Source organism: Ochotona curzoniae, unplaced genomic scaffold (genome assembly GCF_017591425.1).
Source record: "Ochotona curzoniae isolate NIBS_2020 unplaced genomic scaffold, NIBS_Ocur_1.0 contig_1014, whole genome shotgun sequence".
NCBI lineage: Eukaryota > Metazoa > Chordata > Mammalia > Lagomorpha > Ochotonidae > Ochotona > Ochotona curzoniae.
The window spans coordinates 9557685-9577265 of record NW_024464920.1 but is presented as its reverse complement, the minus strand read 5'-3'; the positions used below and the strand labels follow the sequence as shown (position 1 = coordinate 9577265).

At 45.3% G+C, this 19581-nt stretch overlaps 1 protein-coding gene across 1 annotated transcript in view; it reads right to left on the bottom strand.

The window, feature by feature from the left end:
• The window catches only part of CCDC38 (coiled-coil domain containing 38), a 53866-nt gene extending 36003 nt beyond the window's left edge, over nt 1-17863 (bottom strand). Inside the window, exons 1-4 of the mRNA XM_040978010.1 lie at nt 17824-17863; nt 17171-17271; nt 14912-15077; nt 4430-4494 (exon numbers count right to left, since the gene is read on the bottom strand). Of these exons, the coding sequence (XP_040833944.1) occupies nt 4430-4494; nt 14912-15077; nt 17171-17271; nt 17824-17863 (372 nt within the window). The remainder of the gene's footprint in view (nt 1-4429; nt 4495-14911; nt 15078-17170; nt 17272-17823) is intronic.
• Nucleotides 17864-19581: the final 1718 nt, after the last annotated feature.

The following is a 19581-nucleotide window of genomic DNA, read 5'->3' as shown; positions in this document are numbered from 1 at the left end:
CCAGGTGCACATGGAGGATATGGCAGTACACTGGAGGCTGCAGAGAACACCTGGTACCACAACAGAGGACAGAACAAATCGATCATCTACCCCAGCCAAGCGTTGGCAGTGAAGACATGGGCAAACAGAGACTCTAAGGGGAACTATGTCAGCCAGTGGATTCTGGAGAGATTTCATTGTGTTTGGAACGGCGAGATTGGCAGCAATTCAGAACCGTTGAATTATCAAAATCACTTGAGCAGGACTTTAGAGCATGCCTCATGCTGGGGACCTGGGATGGTGGGAGGCTGGGTGGGGCTTCTCCCCTTATTTTTCCCTTACCCCAGATATGGAAAAAAAATAACAATGTGGAAACAATGGTCTTACCCACTTTCCTGTAGCCCTTGACCCTTTGCGCCCAAATCAACTATGTAAAGATTATCAAAATAAAATAATTTTTAAAATGCAGCAAACCAAACTGAAAACCAGCACAAAGAAGTAAAATTAGAGAAGCAACACAATTGAAACAAAGATAAATAAAATCAGTGAATCAAAGAGCTGGTCTTTTTTTTATTATAAAATTAACACTACAGAGAGGAAGAAGACTCAAATCAATTAAACCGGAAATGAGAAGGGAACTATAACAATCAATTCCACAAAGAATCACCAGAATTACTACAAGTAGAAGCATGCCAATAAATTGGAAAATCTTGGAGAAACAGAATAGATTTCTGGATATATTCAATCTATCAAAACTGAATCAAGAGGACATTGAAAACCTAAACAGACCAACAAGTAGGACAGTTAGTCAATCGTTAAAAGGCTTACAGCAATTAAAATCCAGGACCAGCCAAGTCATCTGAATTCTACCAAGTCTTCCAAGAAGTACTAACTCCAACTGAAAGGGAGGCAACTCTCTTAAAAATCTTCCTACGAAGTCAATATCACTTGTCTTTCAAAACCAGAAAAGCACACATCAAAGAAAGAGAACTACAGACCAATATCCCTGATGTAGGAATCCTCAACGGTACACTTACCTGAATCCAACAGTACATCAGAAAGGTCATTGACCAGAACAAGTGAGATTTATCCCTGTTGTTATACAGGGAATGCCTCAACATAGACAAATCAATAAATGGGATACATCACATTAACAAGCATGAACAAACATGAATCATATGATTATCTCAATAGATGTAGAAAAGCATTTAATAAAACACAGTATCAGTCATGGTTAAAAAAAAAAAAAAGCTTAGTTTAACTGGATAGAGAAGGAACAGCACTCAAAAAATCAAGAGAATACATGAAATACAATGCCAGCATCAAATTGAATGGGGGAAAAGTTGAAGGCGCTTCCACTAGGATCTGGAACCAGACAAGGATGTTCATTCTTACCACTGCTATTTAACATACTCCTGTAAGCTTTAGCCAGTGCTATTAGGCAAGAAAAAGAAATCTAAAGGACATGACTTGAAAAGGATGTAGTCATGTTAGCTATTTTCAAGTGAAATGGTTCTCTAAATAGGGAAACAAAAAGGCTGTACTAAGAGATTGGATTTCCTCTGGGTTTGATGAAGTTGCAGGAGGTAAAATCAATACGTAATTGGCCAATGTATACGCAAACAATTCCATGACTAAGAAAGAACTTTAATGATCAGTTCCAGGCATAATTACTGCAAAAATTATTAAATGCTTTGAAACAAATTTTTGAAATATTTGTTTGAAAGGCAAATTCCACAGAGAGGAGAAACAGAGAGAGAGGCCTTGCACCCATTGGTTCACTCCTCAATGGCTGTAACGGCCAGAGTTGAGCTGATCCGGGGATGAGAAACAATAGTTTCTTCCAGTCGCCCACATGGGTGCAGGGGCGCAAGGACTCAGGCCACTCTCTGCTGCTTCTTTAGGCCATAAGCAGAGAGTTAGATCAGAAGTGGAGCAGCTGGGACTTAAATTGGTACCCACATGGGATGCCAGTACTAACAGGCAAAGGATTAACTTGCTACACCAACATGGCAGCCTCTTGAAATTTTTTTTTTCAAAGATTTGTTTTTATTATGAAAGAGAAATATTGGAGAGAGGAAAGACAGATCTTCTATCTGCTGACTCATTTCCTAAAAAGCTGCAAAAGCTGGAACTGAGCAGACCTGAAGGAAGGAGTCAGGAGCTTCTTTCCAGGTCTCCCACATGGGTGAAGGCACACAAGGACCTGGACCATCTTCCGCTGCTTTCCCAGGCCATAAGCAGCGATCTGGATCAGAATTAGAGCAGCCACTGCCCCAGATGGGATACTGGCACTTGTAGGAATAGGATTAGCCTGTGATACCACCATACCAGTTCCCTCCTTGAAATAAATTCAACCAAAGATGTGAGCTATCTCTATTCTGAAAATTACAGAACATTAAAGATATTGAAGACATGAAAATATGGAAAAAATCTGTCATATTCCTGGACAGGTAAAATTAATAGAAGCAAAATGTTCATATTACCAAAAGTAATGTACATACTCAGTTCTTTCCACACCGAAATATCTACAACGTTCTTCCCAGAACTAAGAAAAAAGGATGCTACAGGTCATATGCAAACACAAGAGACCCCGTACAATTAAAGCAATCTTTAGCGACAAAAACAAACCTGGAGGTAACAGAATATCGGACTTCAAGAGATCCTACCGGAGGTTGTAATCAAAACAGCCTGGTATTGGCATAATAACACAAGGAACAATGCAAGACAGAGGCTTCTTACCCAGAAGCACAGACAATGAGAGCAAAAACAAACAAATGGGATTGCATCAAGCTAAGAAGCTTCTGCATTGCAAAGAAACCACCAAGGTAAAACGGCATTCAACAAAGGGAGAAAATATTTGCAAACTGAATAACTGAGAGAAGATTAATAATCCAAGATTTATAAAGAAGTCCAGAAACCCAACAACAACAAATCAAATAATTCCATGAAGAAATGGGGAAAGACACGAACAGGTGTTTTTCAAAGGATGAAATTCAAAAGGCTAATAGGCATATGAAAAGAAAAGCAGTCAGGGGCTTCAGCCAATAGAAAAACGCAAATAAAAACCACAATGAGGTCCCACCTCACCCCAGTGAGAACGGCTATCGTACAGAAATCAGAAAACAAGAAATCCTGGTGAAGACATGGGGGAAGAGTAACCTAATCCACTGCTGGTGGGAATGCGAGTGGGTGCAGCCACTGTCTCAGACTACTCAGACACATGAACACAGAGCTACCGTACAAACTGGCCATTCCACTCCTGGGAATAAACCCAAATGAAACGAAACCTGCATGTGAGAGCCATCTGTACCTCCATATGTATAGCAGCACAATCCAGAATAGCTAAGATATTGAATCAACCCAGATGCCTATCAATGGATTAAGAAAATGTGGTACATATATATGATGGAATATTAGCCATAAAAAAGAATGTGATCTTGTCTATTGCAACCTAATGGATCCAGCTGGAGACTATCATGCTGAGTGAAATAAGTCAGTCTCAGAAAAACAAATATGTTCTCTATTACAATGAATACACAGAGCAGACACACACACACATACACACACACACACACACACACACACCGGTCAGAAGTGAGTAAAAAGTGCAATTAGCATTTTGGGAATTACAGTAGTAAAATAGTACAAATTTGTAACTGCATTACTTTCCTCAAGTGAAATTTTCCATATTGATCATAGCTCAGGCATACAGTGATAATTAAGATTTATGCTCCAAAATGTGCTATGTGAAATGCCAGAAAGTACATTTGCATTTAGCAGCAAAGACTTTGGGACAGATGATCCTCATTGGATAGTACATGCTAGACCAGAGAGCTGGAAACAAGACTCAATCATTCGCTTTGTAATTGTGCGTCCACTGTTTTGTTTTTTCAATAGGCACATGAGTGAGACATAATCTTGAATCCTTTGGTTCAGTCACCAAATGGCTGCAATACCTAGGGGCCAACACTTCCCAGTAGGCACCTCGCCCTCTCTTATGGCTTGCGTGGCAATAGGAAGACTTGGCAGGATTCTAGAATTGTCGGGGTTCCCAGTGCTAGGCTCCTGTCACATTCAAACATACTAATGGTACAATCTGGAGTCAGCTGGGCTTCTCACACTGACCTCGTCATGAGGGACAGAAATGGAAAAAGGGCACCTGGACCAGGTCCCTCCTGATGACTTCTCCAGATTAAATCTAGGAGTCATGGAACACTAGGGTTCTAGAATGCAAGCTGTCTGAAGACCGGGGTCTGTGCTTTGCTCAGCGTGCGGCACAAAGTCCGCATTGCATAAGTATTTTCCAAATAAGTTTATGAATGAACAAGTCTGCTCAGCCAATAAACTTGAGACAAAGACAAAAATAAAACATGAAGAGGAAGATTTAACAATGCTGTACAGGGAGCTTTCTCTTCGGCTAATGGAAAAGACAAATTATTTTGACTACCTCAAGCAGAAATCTGTCTCGTTGGTCCTTGATAAATTCACGAACTGTCTTTTTTGTGTCTGCACCTACAAAAAAAAATTGAAATACTCAGGTTTAGTTCAGTACCCTTCAAAGATAATGAATAAAATAAAACTAAGCAACTGAATTATTGCACAAAGTATATATCTGGACTAAAAATAAAGTTTATGCCTTTAAATACTTTTTCCCAAATCACTCAAAAAATCTATTTAGCAGTGGGAATTTGACACAACAGGATGGCTTGCCACTGGGGATGCCAGTGTTTAAATCAGATATGGGGCCCGGCACAGTGGCCTAGCAGTTAAAGTCCTTGCCTTGAACGTGTCAGGATCCCATATGGGCACTGGCTCTAATCCTGGCAGTCCTGCTTCCCATCCAGCTCCCTGCTTGTGGCCTGGGAAAGCAGTAGACGATGGTCCAAGGCCTAGGAACCCTGCACCCACGTGGGAGAGCTGGAGGAAGTTCCTGCCTTCAGATCAGAGCAGCTGTGGCCATTGTGGTCACTCGGGGGAGTGAATCAGTGGACGGAAGATCTTCCTCTCTCTATAGCTGACTTTGCAATAAACATAAACAAATCTTTAAAAAGAAATAAACCAGATATCAGGATGTATCTGATATATACATCAGGATATCAGAATACCTGGTTTAAATCCTGGCTACTCTGATTCTAGCTTCTTGCTAACGCACATCCGAGAGAGGCAGACGATGGCCCAAGCACCTCAGCACCTGCTCGGTGAGGGAAATCTGAATGCTGTTCCAGGCTCCCCCTGGTGGTAGCCTGAAGCAACCACAGCTGTTGTGATCTGGGGAGTGAACCACTGGATGGAAGAACTGTCTCTCCAATAAAAAGAAAATCAATACAAGTAGTTTAAAAACTGACTTAAGTATATAAATTGCCATTTATTTCATGTCCTCATCCTCCAGGAACTCTGACACTTTGAATATATCAGTTAATCTTAACAACCCAAAGTACTTTTTTCCTGTACTGCTCCTGTCTGGGAGGCCATCAGGCTTTGTGGGGTCAGAGTTCTCATGTAAGGTCACGCAGCTATCAAGTGACAGCAAAGAGGAGACTCCTTCGAAGGCATCACCACCCTCAATGAGACTGGATTGTTTGAAACACTCATGTTTGACCTAAACAGTAAACCAAAGTCCTTACTAAAAATGTTACAAGATTTCTTCATTCTAGAAAAATCAATCATATGCTACATTTAAATTATGTTAGCTCTGTGGGAAAACAAGAGAATACAGTAAAGAATGAAGTATCCAAGTGGAAATACAAACAGAAGCACAAATAATGTTTTCCAAACAACTAGCAATTGCTACTCTAAGAGGCCTGCAGTTCGCCTGGGTCAAAACTGGTTCCCACCACTTGTTAAAAGTTAGACATGTAAACAACATATTAAAAGTAAACAACATATCCTCCTGTTGCCTCTGTTCTCATTAGGATAAAGTGGCTCATAACTGGGAGAGTTTAACTGTCCCTTCATCTGCTGTCAGGCTTAACCACTGATGACTTGATCCATGGAACGTGACTGGAAGGATCTATGTCACTTCCAAGCAGAAGCTCAAAGATCCACCTCCCTTTCTCCCTTTGCTTGAATCCTAGCGATGGTCCAGAGATCACCCCTTCAGCAAAAGGTCCTTCAAAAGGCGCCAGTGTTGAAACCGAAATGAACATTAAACCTTTCCTATTGGAAGCTGCTGCAATCCACAGTGTTTCATCACCTTCACACCTAAGACGGCACAGGACTCCATCACGCTGATGTGAGCAAGAGATTACAAAACACATTGCAACTTCTCAGTCTTTGTCATCTGTTGTTACCGAAATGATACAACTGGAAAGAGTAACTGTTTAATTTCTCAAGGTCAATTTTAAGGGAAGAAATGCTGACGGTAATCATTAATAACTATTAATTGGGAGGTAACGAGTGACAAGTTTTGGAGCCAAACAGGCTAAGCGGTTTGCACTAGCTGCAAGGAGGGGCAAAACTATTAGCAAAACTTTGTTGTGGGTTAAATGAAATACACAGGAAAGCAGTCAGGCTTAGCACACAGTTCCCTTATAACCCTCTATCATGGAAATCACCCATGTTCATAGAAGTTGAGAGTCACAGAGAGCCCTAATGTCACCTTCTATGACACTGCCAACGTTTTATGTCTTCACTTTTGTCCTCCCTGGAATGTTTTATTTTTAAACAATTATTTTTATTGCAAATATACAGAGAGAAAGAGACACAAAGAGGAAGATTTTCCATCTGTTGATTCACTCCCCAAGCAGCTACAACATCTGGAGCTGAGCCTATCCTAAGCTAAGAACCTGGAGCCTCTTCCGGGTCTCCCACATGGGTGCAGAGTCCTGAGGCTTTGGGCCATCCTTGACTGCTTTCCCAGGCCACAAGCAAGGAGCCGGATTGGAAGCAGGGCTGTGCTGGGATTAGAACCAGTGCCAATTATGGAATCCCAGCGCAAGCAAGGCGAGGACTTTAGCCACTAGGCTACCATGCCAGGCTCCCTTCCTGGAATATTTTAAACAAAATTCAAGCCTCCCTTTAGTATACAATCATGCCACCCTTTAGTATATACAATGCCACCAGTGGGGGGTTCCCCAGCCATGCCATACCCAGAGCTGGGGCTTTAGGCAGCAGTGACCAAGTCCTAGGCTTTCTCCAGGCCTGAGAGATCTCTTCCCTCAGGGTGAATACACCATGAGGGAAACTTGGGAACTGGATTAAGGTCCTGGCTCTGCCACTATCATCTTGCAGCAGGAAGAGTTTGGGCAGTGTTCAGTCACGGGGTTTGGGCAAAAGCAGCTCCCTGCAGTGTGGTGGCTGTGGGGGGTGCCCCAGCCAGGCGGACCCAAAGCTGGGGATTCAGGCCAAAGTCACTGCTGACAGGCTGTGATTGAGTCCTAGGCTTTGGGTAGCCAGTGTGCCTACTGAGCGTTAGGCTCTACCTGCTGGCCTCCCGGAGGCAGTTCTGGGTTTTTAGGATATGTAATTGCTGCCTAGGGACATCTGTGGAGGCCAGTGTGAGGAATGAATTCTGGGTGATTCCCAGCAATGGGATCATGGAACTTTTGGGCGAGCGTAGGGACTGAAACCTGGTGGTTTGGAGAGGGGAGTTCATAAGATCTATTTGGACCAGACTGATTCACCAGCCCAAATTGGAATCCTGAGATGGGCTGTTAGCATAGAACATCACTGACTGCCACACACCAGTCCACATGAAAGCTATGGTTGGGGGACTGTCTGGCAGGGCTAGGTACCAGTACCTGACTGAGTGGTGGAACTGAGAATGGGTCACACTTGGCAGGGTCAAGACACTAACCAGCACATGAGAGAACCAGGTCCAGGGGTAGATTCTGTGGGGGAACTGTGGGCCCAATCCTGTGGAAATACAAGTCCCACTGGTTAGCTCACGAGCTGGGGTGGTGATGGGCTGAACTAGCTGTAACCATGGAACTTGCCATCACTTACAGGTAAAGGAACCAACAACAGTCTGGGCAGGTCAAGCCAGCAGCACCCAAATGTGCATCCTAAAATAGGATGTGGAGTGGGCCGAGCTGCAACTGGAGGGGGCGGACCAGGCAGGGCCGAGCAAACCTCAACTCATAAGGAAGAACAGAAATCAGGAGGTCATGCCAGGTCATGCCAAACTAGGCTCTTACACTGATTGGTCTGCATGAGCCAGGGATACTAGGCCACAGCATCAAATGCAAAGGCTGAGACAGGTGAGAGGCTAAGCCAACTGGGTCAGAGCAACCACTGGCTTGCACTTAATCAGGGCTGGGAATACGCTCACTTGGGGAGCTTTGAGAGTACATCCTTGCAGGGTTGGGATTCCCACAGGAGAGTGCAGGAGCTGGAGTTGGGGCTGTGTTCTGGTCTGGATATGGCTACAATTCCTTTAGCACAAGTGTGGACTGGGGCTGGGTACACCTAGCCAGGCTAGACTCCAGCACCATCTGGTGCTCTGGAGAACCTGGGTAGATGTAGGATGGACTAGGCTAGGTCTCTGTTCCTACTGAGCCATGTATGAGCAGTGTCTGGGTATGGACAAGTCTTGGCTGGGCTGAAACATCCAACAGTAAGAACCAGAATGGAGTAAAGGCCAGTCAGGAAAGGCCACATTCCTACCAGGACAGGAAGTAGACTAAGTAGGGCTGGCACATTGACCCAACAATATGCACAAGATCTGGCATAGGAAGAGGTTCTGATGGAGGAGCTTGGGAAACTCCTCAGGCAGGACACAGTCCCTGCAGGTGAGCGCAAGAACCAGGATAGGGAGTAACACAGACCAGGCTAGGGAAAGATACCCACTGGCATACATTTGGCATAGGTCGGAGGCAGACCAGGCTGAACCAGTTCACATTACCTGCTGGCTTATCTGAGCACCAAAACAGAGTGTGGGTAGGGCCTGGTATGGGCACAACACAAACCAATACACATTACAGAATGCCAAGGTGAGGGGGGCCGTACCAGATGTGGCTGCAGTGCCCAAACAGCACATATGAGAACCAGGGAGCGAGGGGGCAAAGGCGGCAGGTGGAATGTGAGCTCCCCTGCTGGACAACCATTCCCACTGGAGAGCCTGAGTTGGGATGAGGGTAGACCAGACCAGGCAGGGTTAAAACATCTGTGGGCCTCATGTGAGCTGAACAGGGAAAAGCCAGGTTCGGCTGACTGTTCTGACTGGGGCAACCAAAGATTAGAGTGGGTGAGGGTTGGTTGGGCTTTACCGTAGCATCAGCTGGCAGAGGCTGGCACTGGGGGCAAAATCTGTCAAGTTAAACTGCAGAACCACCTGGAAAGTGCATCATCATGGAGTGGGAGTGGCTTAGTAAGGAAATAGTGGGCACCTCCCTCTTGGGTTACCACTCCCACTGGAAAGCACGAAAACCAGGACAGGAATAGATGCAACTGGACAGAAAGGCACTCGCTGGATAGTAGGGTTGGGTTGAACTAGGCTTCAATGTCACTGACATGTAGGAGAGCTAAATGGGATGTGGGACAAAGTCTGCGGTGCAAACTGGCAAGCACTGCAACCAGGGTAGGGGGCAGGCCTGGTGGGGGCTATGGGAAGTCATCTTGACTAGGCTGCAGCTCCCACTGGTTTGCATGAGGGCCAAGTATGAAGTAGGCAGGATCGGGCTGGACTGCAACAATCATTGGTTCATATGGAACACAGGGCTGGAAACAGAACTGACCCAGCAGTTGTAACCATCACCATGTGCATAAGCTGACTGGGGCAATGGACTGTGCCAGACCCGGTACTGGCAAGAACACACAGGAATCAGGTCTGGGATCACCTCAGACGAAGTTTCTTTGGAGAACCCTGCAACTGAACTGCTGATCTCAGAACCCCAACCATGAAGAGATTATGTCAGCCAGTGAATTCTGAATAGATTGCATCATGCTTGGAATGGTGAGATTGGCAGCAATTCAGAAAATTAAAAAAAAAACCAAAAAACTGTCAAAACTGCTTGATCGGGACCTTCAGCATGCCCCACATCAGGAACCTGGGATGGGGGAGGCTGGGTGAGCTTCTCCCTTTATCTCCCCTGACCCCAATACAGGGGGAAAAATGACGATATTAGTGTGGAAACAATGGTCTTACCCACTTTCCTGTAGCCCTTGACCTTTGTACCCAAATCAACTATGTAAGATTATCAAAATAAAAATCTATAATATATTAAAAAAGCATACAATGCTGCCAGATAACAGTTTTAAATAGAACCACTCTCACACCTAACAAAATTAACATCTTTTTAGTCATAGCTAGCCTGGGTTAAAAGTTTCCCAGTATCTTGATGACACCTTCATGAATTTAAAAAAATTAAAATCTTGGAAAAACTCAATGGCCCCCAGCTTCAGGCAGCTGCCCAGGTTTGGGAGAGGGGGTACCCATAGATGGCTTTCAGCAGGCCAGGGGCCTGATGGGTCCTAGGTAGCAGTGGCAGGCCAGGGACCTGAAGCCAGGGTCTCAGGCAGACTGTACCAAAGACATGGCCTCATATCATCTTGGAGAGTGCAGGCCAGGGTCTCTGTGGGTCCTGGGCATGTCCAAAAATGGCACACCACAACGCCTGCCTGAGAGCAGACACACCAGGGCCCTCACAGGTCCTAGGCAGGCCACACCCATAGTAAACCACTATGCTAGACCAGGGACCTGAGGGATGGAGAGGGGGTACAGGGCATGGATACTGGTCAGCCAGGGGTGTGATTTGGGGTCCTAGGCAAGCAACACACATGCAGGTCTACCACACCAGTGTTGGAGCAGCAGATCAGGTGCTTGATGGGTTTTAGGCAGTCACACCCATGATGTGCCGCCATATTAGGACAGAGTCCTCCAGGGTGGAGGCCTACTGGTGGCCTTTGACATCACCAAGAAACATGGGCTTTTATGTACTATCAGTCCCAGATGCGACAGGATCTCCGATCTCAGGAACCAGAGCTTGCAGGTGTGTGTCCTCGCACCAGAGCACACTGCACACATCAGGCTATTTCTAGTGCTCACTCGTGGATCATGCCAGGAGGCACACAAGGGATGAATCAACCTGCTCCTGCGAACAGCTAAGGACCTTAGATGCTACTTCAAAACAGGGACCGGGTAATGGCTCAACTAGCTAATCCACCTCCAAACAGCATCCAGTTCATCTCCCATCCAGCTCCCTGCTTGTGGCCTGCAAAACTAACAGAGGATGGCCCAAATCTTGGGACCCTGCACCAAGGTGGCATACTTGGAAGAAGTTGCTGGCTTTGGATTGGTTCAACTCCAGCTGTTTCGGCCATTATGGGAGTGAACCAGCAGATAGAAAGAAGATCTTTCTCCTTCTCTTTGTAAATCTGCCTTTCCAATGAAAATAAATCTTTTAAGATTTATTTATTTTTATTGCAAAGTCAGATATACAGAGAGGAGGAGAGACAGAGATGAAAATCTTCTGTTGATGATTCACTCCCCAAGCGGCCACCACGGCTAAGCTGTGCTAATCCAAAGCCAGGAGCCAGGAACCTCCTCCAGGTCTCCCACATGGGTGCAGGGTCCCCAGGCTTTGGGCTGTCCTTGATTGCTTTCCCAGGCCACAAGCAGGGAGCTGGATGGGAAGTGGAGCTGCCTGGATTAGAACCGGCGCCCATATGGGATTCCGGCACGTTCAAGGCAAGGACTTTAGCTGCTAGGCCGCCACACCAGGCCAGAAAAATAAACCTTTAAAAAATTAATAAGGACGAAAAAGGCCAACGATTTCTCAGAATGGTGATGACTCTGAGTCATGCAAGTGGCAGCACCATTGGTGCCAGCGATGACCATGATTCATGAGATAGATCCATTAGATGAGATAGGAAAAGATTTCCAAACCTGGAACATGCAAGGCCTATACCCTTAACCAGCAGAAAGTAGCTAGAGAAGATGAAATACATGTATGTCCTTCAGTGACTGATAAGAAGAGGGCTGGAAATTCCTGGGCAGTGAATGAAATGGGACAGGCTTAGGAAGCCATACCTCCCCCATGCCTTCTGTAACACTGTATGCCTACCTGTCAATTAAATGAAACCTTCCTAAGATGTACTTCCCCTCACCTGGGTCTGGGGGTGATGTCATGTAACCACTTCTCTGTCTAGACTCGTAAGAAGTCCAGCAACAGGCAGGGGCACTCTCTCTCCCCACTGACCCAAGATTAAAGTAGAAATCTCTTTCCACCTTCCCCCTCCCTGCCTGCTCTCTCATCGAACAAGGCCTACCTGTCTGATTTCATCACCTTTTAAATCAACTTTACAAAAATAAAATACATATATAACAATCTTGACAATTGAAAATATTCATTGTCCTGTTACTGAACATGTTCTCCTGTAGCACGCTGAGTCATGGGCCTGCCCTGAGCTCTACTCACTTGCTGCTTAGACAAGCAGCTGGCTGTGTCCAAGCCAGCACCACACGGTTCACCTGCTAAGAAACAGGAGACAAGACACAGCCTTCACCACCAGGAGGATGCTGCTTTCGCGTGAGAGAGCTCACACTGCAGAGCTCACACTGCAGCAAGTCAACTGTTAGCACAGGAAACACAGCTCAGCCGGCCAAAACGTGCCAGAAAAATTCCTACCGCAGAAACCTTAGTAAATACACAGAGAAGTTCTAGGGCACTCTCAAGTGTGCGAAAACTCTCATTGACAAACCAGATTTGGAAATAAATCAGAGAAAACCTACAGGAACACAAAGGAAAAAAAAAAAACTCTTTGTTTCTAGCCCCTGTGGGAAATCCTGCAGCTGCGAATGCTGCTTTTCTACCCATCAGAGAACTCACTCTGAGGAGCCCATGCATGGCCTGAAATCAGATAATCCACACAGGTGGGGAAACTCATCGGTGTAAAATAAATAAATGAAGGAGGCTGGTGCTGTGGCACAGTAGGATAAGACTCCATTTGTGGCACTGACATCCTACATAGGTGCTGATTCATGTCCTGGCTGCTCCACTTCAAATCCACCTCCCTGCTTGTGCTCTGGAAAAGCACTGAAAAACAGCCCAAGTCCTTGGGCCCCTGCAACCATGCGGGGGGCCCCTGCAACCATGTGGGAGACCCCAAAAAAGCTGCTAGCTCCAGCTTTAGATCAGCCCAGCTCTGGCCACTGCAAACATTTTGGGGAGTAAATCAGCAGATGGAAAATTTCTTTCTCTCTGTCTTCATGCAACTCTGCATTTCAAATGAAAAAAAATCTTTTATGAAATGTGGAAAGGCTAAAAACAAAGCAAAAACAATGGGGCTGGTACACTCAAAATCTGCTTTTCATCACTAACAGCAACCTCCTCTGCACCCCTTCCCACCTCTCCTTTTTCATGCCATTCACTTCGTCAAGAATCTTGGTCAGCTTCCCATACACAATGGGTCTAGTACACACCATCCTGAGAGGATTGCTTAACATGGTCCTCCCACCCTCTTATTCGCTTGATTATATTGAGGTTCAATTTACTAAAATCTTGCTATCACTTTTGTTTGGTCACTTACGATGCACCAAACTGAGAATAAACATCAGCATCCACAAGGAGTACGTGCTATTAACTAAGTAGCATTTCAGTCTAACACAGCAGTCTGGCTGACCCTTCACCCCAGTGAGACGTACTGTACCTACCCATTTCATACAAGAGATCTTGCAGGAAGGGTCTCTTTCTTGCCAATGTCCCTGAGCCCAGAGCAGGTCGAGAGCTCTGAGGTGGCAGCCCACCCAACTGATAACGTGTTCAGAGGTGCTGCCCTCCGAAAATAAAGCCAAGTGGTACCTCAACCATGCAGTCCAACCAATTTGTACCTGGCACTTAGCTGGCCATGCAATTTCTTTGATGATGAGTTGGTGGTTTACCAACTATTGTATGCATGCGCACACACTCGCACAGGTGTGCAAGGCTCTCCCTGGTTTATTTTGCTATCATGTAGGCTTGCTTACAGCCACAGTGCAGGCAGGTGAGAGAAGGGTGGAGGCACAGGGGTTTACTCATTCACGGAAGCCATGCCTCAACTGCGTATCTGAGCAATCAGCAGAAACTGACCACCTGACTCCTAGTGGCACCAGTGTTCAAGTTGCGTCGGATACTGTCAAACAACTTATCTATCTCCTGTTCAACAGTCTTCCCCTCACCCCACGTACATAATGGGTCAGTAAGCTCTGCATCAGACAGCAATGGTGCAGAACTTGGTCATCTGTAAAGCCAGACTCCCCAGTCATCTTGGAACTATTAACGTGACAAGGGATTTTAGAAGTCAGCTACTTCATGTAGAAACACTTCCATGTTGAACCTATGAAAAAATGTTCATGTTTATTTACTTTTATTTATTTGAAACACACAGCAACAGGGACAGAATCTTCCAACCACTAATACACTCCTCAAATGCTTGCAACAGCTGGGGCTGGGCCATGTCAAAGCCAGGAGCCAGCGACTCCAGCTACGTCCCTCACACGGGTGACAGAGACTCAAGTCTTGGCTTGAATTAAATACTGCCTCATTGTCAGGAGTTTCGGTCACAAATGGAGGCATAACTCAATCCCAGGAACTCTCATATGCAGGGAGGGCACCCCACATGACAACCTAACCCCATGTAACCCAGGCTCACTCCTGTACACAATTTTAAATGCTCTTGATGACCTAGGGGTCACTGAACAGAGGTGAAGTGTGAAGCACAAGATCGAATCCAAGATAGGATGCCAGTGTCCACAAGCAGGGGCTTAGCCTGCTGTGCCACAACACCAGTCCTTCTTTGCCAACTGTCATACTGTATTTTTCTTAAGAGCTACGAAAATGTTGGCACTTCTTTTTAAAACTGATTTCCTTCTACCTCTGAAACTCCATTTGTCTTCCCTCTGGGAGACAGCACACGCTTCCTTTCTTTCCAAAACCCGGAAAACCTGCCTCCCAATCTTGCTGTTCTGAGTCCACAGTCCACACACCGCTCTTCCAGTGTCCTTTAGACATACCTTCTGCTAGTCGGAGAATCAGAGTGGGATCCAGCCCGAAATTCTCCAAGGAGCTGTCACTTCTGTCCCCATAAAAACCCAGCTGGTTCAGGTGGGAGCGACTCTTCATTCGGGAGGAAAAAGTCGACTTCTGGTGGATTTTCATGTTCTGATTCATCAATTTTTCCTACCCAAGTAGAAAAATGGTAAAGGATTTTTAATAGGACCAAGGATCATTATTTTAGAACAGCATCCATCTATTAAAAATATCATCTACAACAAAAGACATAAACAGAGCGATCCCACGTCCTTTCCCTTAAAGTTCTGTGTAAGAATTTTCTACTCCTCCAAGAAGTTGAGCAAAAATATAACATGTAACCTTTTCTCTCTAAAAAAAAAAAAAAATTTCCGGGCCTGGCAGCGGGGCCTAGTGGCTAAAGTCCTCACCTTGAACAAGCCAGGGTCCCATATGGGCTCCAGCGTTAATCCTGGAAGCCCCGCTTCCCATCCAGCTCCCTGCTTGTGGCCTGGGAAAGCAGTTGAGGACGGCCCAAAGCCTTGGGACCCTGCACCTGCATGGGACACCCGGAAGAGCTCCTGGCTCGTAGCTTTGGATTAGCTCAGCTCCAGCCACTGCAGCCACTTGGGGAGTGAATCAGTGGAGGGAAGATCTTCCTCTCTGTCTCTCCTCCTCTTTGTATATCTGCCTTTCCAATAAAAAATAAGTCTTTAAAAAAATCAGGCTCCTGCTTTTATTAATCTCTTCAACTTAAGTTGCGTAGGTTCAACATAACTATGACAGCTATTACATACGATGAGCTAGCTGTTGAGCATTTCTAGGTGTTTTCATTTTAAGCTGGGCAAAGAAAGACCAGCAATCAAGCTTGACTTTCAGGAGTGAAGAAAATACCTCTTGTGAGGTATGAACCAACAACACCAGGGGAACATACAGGTGGGAAGATGAACTCTGCGAGGCACAGTGGGAAGCTGGCCACCTTGCTGACTTTGCTTCATTTTCAGTCATTCTATTTTTGAAAGATTTCCTTCCTTTAAGGACACAGTCACAGAAAACGAGAAATGGAGAGAGATTCTCCATGTGCTGGTTTACTCCTCAAATGTCTGTAAGAGCCAGGGCTGGGTCAGGCTGAAGCTAGGAGCCCAGAATTCCATGTAGGTATCGGGAACACATGCACTTGAGTGGCTATCAGCTGCCTTCCAGGCACACTGGCAGGAAGCTGGATTCAAAGTAGAACATGGAACTGGCACTTCGAGATAACCCACCATGCCACAACACTGGCCCCATTCCAGATCATTCTGAAGGACATTCTTCCTCTATTTTTTATCCCTTCATCTTACCTGCTCTCCATCACAGAACAACAGTGTGTATATTGTCTGCTCACAAATTCTGACTTCCTTGTTAAGTTACACATGTTGTATTAACTATATTACTTTATATTTTTAAAACATTTTTTGTGCATTTATAAAGCCAGAGGCAGACAAAGACAGAATACAGAGAACTTCCATCTGCTGGTTCAGCTCCCAATTGCTTCTGACAACTGGGACTAGACCAGACCAAAGTCAGGAACTAGGTCAAGGGTGGCAGGGGCCCAAGCACTGGAGCCCCAGAGACCCTCCCCAGGGGGACACACAAGCAGAAGACAAGACAGGAAGTACAAGTCGGATTCGAACCCAGCACTCTGCCAGGAGATAGAGCTGTCTTCAGGGGCACCTTATCTGTGGTGCCAATAGCCCACCTTGTCCTTGCAGACTCAGCTCCTGTCACCGCAGTCAAGTCTGACTACACACTACTATCTTGGTACTATCTCCTGCTTCCTCTCACCAACAAAGTGGGGTGGAGATCTCTCTGCATTTCCCATGCATGGCTCCATGGTATTCCATCAACTCTGGGATGTCATTTATCATAAGATGCACAATGGTGTTTGGTGGTGCTTCGATGTAAGCAAGATCTCAATTTCAGAAATGTAAACATGAGGGGGAAAGTGTTTGCTCATGCGCTACTAGTCATCCTGGATTGTATGATGCTCGTGTCTTGCTCCATTAGCTGGCAACCTCTGCCAGTTCCTATCAAGTTCTGAATGTTGTTCTGTCATACAGGTTGTTCTCAGGGTCTCCCTAGCACGCTAGGAGGGGGACACAGAAAGCAGGGCTCAACACCAACTTGTGTCTGATGTCAACATCTGATTCCATGCTGTAACCCAGTAAAGTTCTCAAGTGCAACAGATAAGATTCATTGGGACTGTGACGTTAACCAAGCCTTACCTTTTTCCTTGCCGCCCTTTCATTCTCCTTGAAAAAAAAGATATCTTTGAAGAAGACCTTATAAGGCTTGTCATTTTTGATGGCATCATCCTTTAATTTATCTGTGAGAACAGAAAGACAGACTTCTAGCATCCCTTTTCTGTTGACCAGAGCAGTAGGGTTCATGCCAGCCTGGGCAAAGTAAGTGGGCTCTCGCAGGGATGTTTGAGAAGGCAGGCCCAGTGACCTCAGCTTCCTAGCTGTAGGTGGAGCCACACAGCCTGGTCTCCTCTCCTTCCTACAGCACTTCACACCTGTGGTGAATGAACCCACCGAAGACTAAGATCCCTAGCAGAACCATGGGCCTGCACGTTGAGATCATAAGATGCGTCTTCCCATCATGATACACACATCCATCATGATGCTCCTCCAACCTTCTCAGTCCAACAGACACAGTCCCCACCTCGAGTGAGAGCAGACCAAGAACACTCAAGAGAATGTGCAGAAACCAGCCCCTCCTACACTGGTGGCAGCCCCTCTCAACACCAGTCCAACATTGATTCTCAATAAAACAAACTTCTCAGCAGGTAGACTGGGTCACATTTTTCTTTGCTTTCCCACTCCGTTTTGCAGCTTAACCAGACTAAACACCAGTAACACATGGTATTTTTTACCTTCAGAATTCACGGATGTCTGCAAAAAGTCTGATGTCATTTTGTCTCTTGGCCCTGTCCAAAGAAAAGGAAACATACTTTAAAAAAATTCTACAAATAGGTGCCAGTGCTGTGGCTCAACCGGATAATCCTGCACCTGCAAGCTCCAGCCTCACATATGGGTGCCAGTTTGTGTCCCAGTTACTCAGCTTCCAATCCAGCTCCCTGCTAAGGGGCCTGGGAAAGCAGTGGATGATGGCTCAAGGCCTTGGGTCCCTACATACATCTGGGAGATCCAGATGAGGCTCTTGACTCTCAGCTTTAGACTATCAAAACTGTTTGAGCAGGACCCTCAGTGCATGCCCCACATCGGGAACCTGGAATGGATAGGGCCTCTCCCTTTGTTTCTCCCCTGACCCTAGATAAAGGGAGAAAAACGATGATATTAGTGTAGAAACAATGGTCTTACCCACTTTCCTGTAGCCCTTGACCTTTTGTACCCAAATCAACTATGTAACATTATAAAAAATAATAATAACAAATAGACTAGACCTTGTTTAAAAAAAAGTTTCACCTTACCCCAGTTAGAGTGGTTATCATCTGAAAATCAAAAACAGTAAGTGCTGGTAAGGATGTGGGGAAGAGGTACCCTAATCCCTCGTTGGTGGAAATGTAAACTAGTATAACTATTATGGAGGACAGTAGGAAATTCCATAGAAATCCGATAATAGATTATATGACCCAGTCATCCCACTCCTGGGAATTTACCCAAATGAACTAAAATCAGCATATAAGAATTTTTTGTACACTTCTATTTATAGCAGTTCAGTTCACAATAGCGAAGATGTGGAATGAACCTAGAATCAACTGATGACTGGATCAAGAAAATATGGTATATATATGCTTTGGAATACTACTCAGCCACACACAAACACACACAAATCAACAAAATCTTGTCTTTTCACCATTATGCCTGGTGAGAAAAGCCAATCCCTAAAATACAAATAGCATGTTTTCCCGAAAATATGACTAATACGCAGAACCCAAAAATGCAATCCATAGGTGCCAAGTGACAATCTGGGATTTGATCATTGTGCAAGGCCTTTATTGGTATACCCAAGGAATAGGTTTTTTTCTTTGCTATTATTTTCTACCTGCCAGGCGTTGATATGTTTACCTAAAGGGGTTTAAACCTATGACTGTGAAATCAAAGTGCACTATTGTAAAAACCAAGCAGGGAGGGAGGGGAAATAAGGCAGGATAAGGGTGGGTGGGGAATGAGGGCAGGAGGGGCAGGGTAGGCGTTATCACTAAGTTCCTAAATCTGTACTATAATATACATGAAATGTGTCCACTTTGTATAAATAAAGAGTTGAAAGAAAACAGATATTGGGAAGACAAGCCCTATCTTGAATCTTGGTCAAGCATTTATGGATGTGTGAACAAGTTCATTTAATATTCAAAAAATATTTATTGAGTAGCTAATATATGCCATGCTCCTGCACATTCTAGGTGTGGGAGATACAGCAATTTTTAAAAAGACACATATAAAAGTCCCTAAACCACCGACTCCCTGGAGCCTACATTTCAATTACCAAAAATCTCTGAGCCTCCGGTTCCTATCCCAAGGAATTCTACCTCTCCAGGCTTTCTTGAGCGGCTAACAAGGCAGTGAGTTCAGCCACAAAAGCAGGGTGCCCGGCATGCAGGTCAGTTCAGGGAGTGAGAGTTGCTGGTTGCTCATCATTACCAATTAGCAGATCAGTAATCCTTTGGAAA